Raw genomic sequence first — 6,431 nt, 5'->3', positions numbered from 1 at the left:
TGAACCAAGACAAAGTGCATCAAGGGGAAAAATCCCTATCTTATTTCTATAAATCTAAATATAAGTCTGAGGATTAGATGAATTACAGTTTAGCTGTTTAAAAATTGAATTCTATTTCTTAATAGAGGACTCTTCATTTGCTTACCACTTTTAAGTATTTGTATGTGGTTTTATTTGGATGTGCACTGGAAAAAAGAGAGTATCAACTATTTGAAATAAGAGACAAAATGCAGATTACCTTTTGGATGTTGAATTAAGACCACCAGGTGTGGAAGCTTGCTCAGGATCCTGATTAACAAGGCAAGTTGGGAAGGAGCAACCATCCCCTAGACTGAAAAAAACCAGAATTAGTGTCATACATAGAAAAATGTTTCCAATAACTGCTTTTTTCTAAAGTGAATATTACCATATCTTATTTCAAAAAACTAAGACCCCAAACCCTGTGGATCCTGATTATTAAACAGTTTCAACAAATGAAGCATTAAAAACTGAGCATACCTTGAAAACACAGGCAGCAACCAGTATTTCTTCTCATCGCCAAACACCTGCCTTAGGTTTTTGCTGAAGCCTAAGCTAAAGCCGTTCTTGTCTGTTCTATGACGAAATATGGGAGCTCTGAATACCTCTTAAAAGAAAAACAAATTTAGATGTCTTCACAAGATAGCATGTTTTAAGTTTCAGACCACTATTTTGGCAATTGCACTGATGATACCATCATCCGAAAGGAAAGGCTGTACTGCCCAAACAACTGAGGAAGTGAGTCCACTCATGAAAGCCAAAATCAGTGCTAGACAGTCACTGTGTGGGCAGAGCAAGTCCTATGGCTGAGGAAGGGTGGAAGTCTCCAAACTTCTCCCTGATCAAGCCAAGGAGAAGCAAGAACTTACTTTTTAAGAAGGTGTGATACGTTCTATGAAGACTTCAGCATGTGACTGCACCACAGTGTGTTCAAGAAAGAAAAACCTAAACAAAGGGTTTACTACAGAAAGAGTAATGGAAAAGAAGAAAAGCTTAACCCACTTTCATAGGAAGACAAGCTTTTCACACTTTGGGGTATGAAAATACTGTGTGTTTTGCAGCTGCATAAACAAAGCACTTCACTTGTACACCCAAATTACTCCCCACGGAGGTCCAACCTGAATTTCTGGAGAAGAGAGCTATGTATAGCTTCAAGTGCTGCAAAGTGCCTGAAGCAGAAAACTCCTTCACCTTGCACCAAGTGACTGATAGCCATTTAATTCCCTTAATTGGCTATATATAGTAGGCAAACTATGTCCTGATGTCCTCACAGTATACAGCTCACACAAATCATGCTGGAACCATGCAGAGATCATCCTTCTGCAGTAAATCCTTAGCTATGAACTGCTAGAAATTATATTCAACATTTAGTATGCATTAGTTACAAGGTGTTTTAAAGAAGGGGGAAGGGAAAACAAAGAGACCCTTTTAGATGCCCATGTTAGGCCAGGAAAACAGCTTCCAGGATGATTTAAGCACAGTCACACTTTAAAGCTGACATGGCTTCATTACGAAACTATTGCATGTTCAGGGTTTCACATATCGAGCAACTTCCCAAAGTAAAATGGGAAGAAGAGACAAAAAAAATCTTTTTGAGTTGTTTAAGTGTACGGAAAACATGGTAAATCACCTGCACGGAATTCCATTTTAAAAATACGAAATGTTGAATTAGAATTATGTATTATGGTTACCTTTGAACAAATCTTTTTCATTAAAATGGTAAGAACAGTTTATAAATATAATAATTATTTCCATTTATTTAAGCATCATTAATAAAACTTTTCTCCACTTGCAACTGGAGTGAACAAATTGCTTTCAGTACTAATTTCTAAGTAGATGATTTTTCAGAATACTGAAGAAACTCACAAACCCTAGAGAAATCTCTGAAGTAAACAACCTTTCTCCAATGATACATACTGAAAGTTTTCCATCAATCATCTACACACTAGTAAATGCCAAGAGAACTGGAAAAAAACCAGATCAATTCATTGGCTTACTCTAATTCAGCTTCTATGAACAGAACAGCATTTAGAGATTTAGAAACTCTAATGAATATGCCACTGATTGGTATTATTAGAGTCCAGGATACGGTATAGAACAGGCACTCAAATCTTCTGCAACTCTTTTCATTATTTTTTTCCCTGAGATCTGTAACCAGATCAACATACATCCAGGGAAGGAGAAATCCTGGTTTAACATTGATATTCAATGCAGTTACATATACACTCCCACGGTACTGGCACAGGCCACCTTCTCTGAGGTTTTTCAAGTTAACTCAAGAGTCTCCTTTTTGTGCATCCATGATTACATGGTAGACAGGATCCACAACTGTGAAACCACCCTTCAGATCTCTGTGTTCATTTACTTCTAAATATAGCAGCACTGTCTTAAAGTCTGCTCTGTATCAGATCATTCTCTGGCATTGGCTCTTCATGCTCATTCACATTGACTAAAACCAACACCACCAGGGCCACAATCAGCCTACTTTGTGCATTATTTTTTCTCCTCCTTGCATCTCCTTCCCTCCTTAGTGCTTCTAACATTTATTACAAAGTGATTTCATTATTTTTTTTTAATTTATTGAGCTTCTGTTAACAAGATGTGAATGAGAGGAAGTGGGATACAGAGGATAAGTTCATTAATAACTTGGTCTGATGGGGCAGGAGGAAAAGAGTCAGAATTTCCAGGGAACAGCAGAACTGGAGAGTCAGCACTGGACATTGCCAGGCCTGGGCACTTCTAACCAGATTCCAAGAACCCTCTATAGGATTGCCCGCTTTTCCCAGTACCCCCATACATACAGTATACATCTATGATTTATTTTTTGCTGTAAAACACAGAAGCTTTAAATCCACTTACCTAACGTAGACTTATTCTTGCTGACAAGCCAACAATGATACCCGAAGAGAGAAGACAGACTGACCGAAAACATCGCCGCAGCAAAGAATAAAAACATGATGTGGAACTTGGCTTGAGTATCGGGAAGGCCATTCTAAAAAATTTAAAAAAAAATATGCCATTAGAATTGGGGAAATAGCTGTTTGATTTGATTAGTAATAACTCTCCATTCAGCCAAATCAAATTCAGTGCAGACACAAGCATACCATGCAACAAGAGTCTGAATAAATGAATTATACACCTACATACGGATGGCTGTGCAAGTAGGTTGTTGACAGCATTTAAGTTACAGAAACGGATGCCTTCTTGAGAAAGTATAGATACTGACAACAAGAGTCTGCAATTCGGATCTAAACTTTGAAGTATCTTTTAGAGAAGAATATTTTCTCTCTGCAAAAATGGTCTTGTTCAATTAGCCTTTTCACAACAGTTACATTATAGCATAAATGTTGCAAATCTAACAGGGTAATATCCTGAGGTGTGAACCCAGATAATCACAATTACAATACTAGAAAATGTCCCTGAAGCCTTTTCATAGCATAGCATTAAAAGAAGTTAACAAAACCTATATATAATACAAATACCCTTGTAAACTTTTTTTAATAATTAATAATTGCATACTTGTTCTACACAGATTCAAAATAATGTAGGAGTAAGTGAAAATTCATAAACTATTATAAACAAGAAAAAAAAGTAGAGGGCTATGATTATCAGATAAACTTTTGTACCTTGTATTAGGAGACACTAGATTACAATGTAAAGCCTTGAATCTTAAACTTCTCCCACAGTGGTAACTTCAGATGCTTAAAGACAGGATGTATATTAGAATACTTACTGTCCAAAACTTGATAAAATACTGTAAATCCGTTGCAGCAATGAAAAGGCAATACAGTAGAGAGTAAGCCAAGAAGAGAAGAAAAAACTTGTAGTTGGAGAATCCTACACAGTTGTTCACCCTGATTAAAAAAAAAAGGAATGTAAAGAAAGTTGTATTCTTTGCTTTCATTCAATTTAGAATGAAACGTATTTACTCTAAAAAAGTTAGTATCTATATGTAAACCAAGTTTTGCCTCTTATCTGTGATGCCTCAAACTACTGAAGTGTATTTAGCTTCAGTGCCCAAATTAGCATAGAAATTCTAACCAAAACAACCACAACCCCAAAGACCTTTACCAGGTAATACCACTTTCAACACTTTACTGAAACTCAGTTTTGACTTATGGTATGAAATCTGTTCCAAGTACATCCCATGTAAATGTGACTTACAGTTACTTTTTTAGTTGGTAGGTAAGTTTAAGTATCATGTTTTACCATTAGGCATATGGTATATAACAACAGTTACAAGCCAAGATTTTTAATCTCAATTGAATTCTGTCAGAATAACAGCAGTGTCATTGAATCCTTCATTAATCATGCTACATATTAATGCAAATTTTATTAATAAGATTCTCAAGCTTAAGATTATGCAGAAAGATCCCTAAAAATACTGACACACATAAAATAATGAGGGAAAGACTACTGTTGAGTAAACAGTAAATGTTTCGCATCAGTGACAAACGACAGCAAATAAAAAAAGGTTAAGACTATTTAAATAATACATATCCAAATGTTAAAATAAATCTCACTTTAACATTTTTACTTATGGGCTTCAAGTTCACCTGTTTTCCATTTTAAAGAATTTATGCATGATAATGAGCAACTAATATACACCATCATCAAAGAGACATGACAAGGGTTCATTTACTAGCACTGCAGCCTCCTGTTAGAGACAATGCATTAAGTATTATGAATTTGAGAGCTCTATTAAACATGTGATGATGCTGCATCCACCAAATGAAAAATACCGGAGTGCTGCCCATGGATAGTTTATTGCTAAGCAGCTTCATTTGTCTTTTATTTGGTTGCATTACGCAGCTAACCAAATTATCACTGCACTGCTAACTTTGACTCTCCGTATGAGTTGAAAAACAGTAATTCCATGTACCTTCTTTAACTAATTGAAAGATTAGCTAACTAAGAGAAGACTACATCCATAAAAGCACATTTATCTTGAAAAATAGTTCTCAACAAATAAAAAGGTGTGGCAAGTCTCAACATCAGCTTCTTCTAGAAGTACAGGACGAGCTATTGCACCTATTCTCTTTATGGAGACAGTGGTAGTAGTGGCAGGATACACAGTAAACAGAATAGGGTAAAATCTTAAAATTCCAAATACCCTTTCACTGTACACTGCTGTTACCCATTCTCAGGGTGGACAGGGCATTTATTTGTTTTGTTACTGTTTGCTTTTACAAAACATGCCACCTTGGCTAAACATTAAATTTAGCACAGCCATTGTAGGAATAGCTGAGCATTCATATTAACTATAATTAAGAAGGACTCACAAGATATTGTTCTAATTAGAAAAAACAAAAAAAAAAACAAAACACCTACACCAGAAGATATATTTCTAAGCTCATAATGGTTCTTATTGGAAAGTAAATTTACAGTTCTCCACAGTGAAGTGTCTCCTTCATTAATTAAATATGTCCAAGTTAGCAATTCCATGCTAAACTGCAAGCAAACTTGCAGATGCAAGGTTTCTATGATAACCCTACTTTATTTTCATGGTATTTCTTTTTACCATTTGGATAATGTTTCATCCAAAGACTAAAAAGAAAGTAAACAGCAAGGTTTTGTAATTATGCTATCTGAGTATGTAGTATAAAATCATAAGACAAAAAGTGGTGGTCAGATTTAAAGTCTAACGTTTTGAGGAAGAGTAAAACTGATAAATGTACAGAGAACTGGCTAAATAATGGTATGCTATTGCAGTGAAACATACACACAAAAGAACATTCCAGGTTAAAAACTGGATTACAGGTAACATTTAAAACAATTAATTTTGAAGTAAGAGATATCCTTTCTATCTAAAGAGTTAGTATACTGAAAACGACAGGGAAAAAATAAGTTACAATGCAGTGAAGGTGATGCAACTCAGTTAAGAAAAAGCATCACACAATTAAGGAGATGCTAAATTCTTTTCAGATTACTCAAAAGACAAAGGAGAGAGGTTTAAAATGGTTCCCAAGGTGCTACTAATGCACCTTGTTAATATTACAGCTGTTACTGTACAACAGTAAGAAAATACCAATTATTTTTTGGGAATGCCTTAAGCTGTCAGATTCCTGCCTGCAGCTCCATCTATAGCATGAGCAGCAGGAGCACTAGCATTGAAATCACTAAAGCTTTTATTTCTGCATCACCTAAACCTTTAGGAGTAGTTAGAGGGCAATCAGTACAAAATATTTCCTTTTATCACAGCACTTCCCTTACCACAGAAGTGATGGCCAAAGCAAAGGCTCCCAAAAAGCAGCACAGAGCTGACCTGGGGCTAGCACGTGACTACCCTCTTACTCCCTCTGCCCTCCAAGTGCTTCATCTTACTTTCCCTGGGTTATTTTCACCTGTCCTGTCTCCAAAAATCCTTCTGATTAGAATAGTAATTCCCAGTATCACAGAATCACAGAATCACA

The 6,431-nt window shown here is 35.8% G+C and overlaps 1 protein-coding gene across 1 annotated transcript in view; it reads right to left on the bottom strand.

Annotated features, from left to right (window-relative positions):
• ZDHHC2 (zinc finger, DHHC-type containing 2) overlaps positions 1-3,872 on the bottom strand; it is a gene marked incomplete at its 5' end in the record, with an annotated part of 5,409 nt that extends 1,537 nt beyond the window's left edge. The window contains 4 exons of the mRNA XM_010179818.1: positions 239-331; positions 499-625; positions 2,878-3,010; positions 3,752-3,872. Of these exons, the coding sequence (XP_010178120.1) occupies positions 239-331; positions 499-625; positions 2,878-3,010; positions 3,752-3,872 (474 nt within the window). The remainder of the gene's footprint in view (positions 1-238; positions 332-498; positions 626-2,877; positions 3,011-3,751) is intronic.
• Between the last annotated feature and the right edge of the window lie 2,559 nt (positions 3,873-6,431).

This window comes from Mesitornis unicolor, unplaced genomic scaffold, assembly GCF_000695765.1.
Source record: "Mesitornis unicolor isolate BGI_N332 unplaced genomic scaffold, ASM69576v1 scaffold50842, whole genome shotgun sequence".
NCBI classification, from domain to species: Eukaryota; Metazoa; Chordata; class Aves; order Mesitornithiformes; family Mesitornithidae; genus Mesitornis; species Mesitornis unicolor.
Note: the sequence above shows the minus strand (reverse complement) of the source record. Positions and strands in the feature narration are given on the sequence as shown.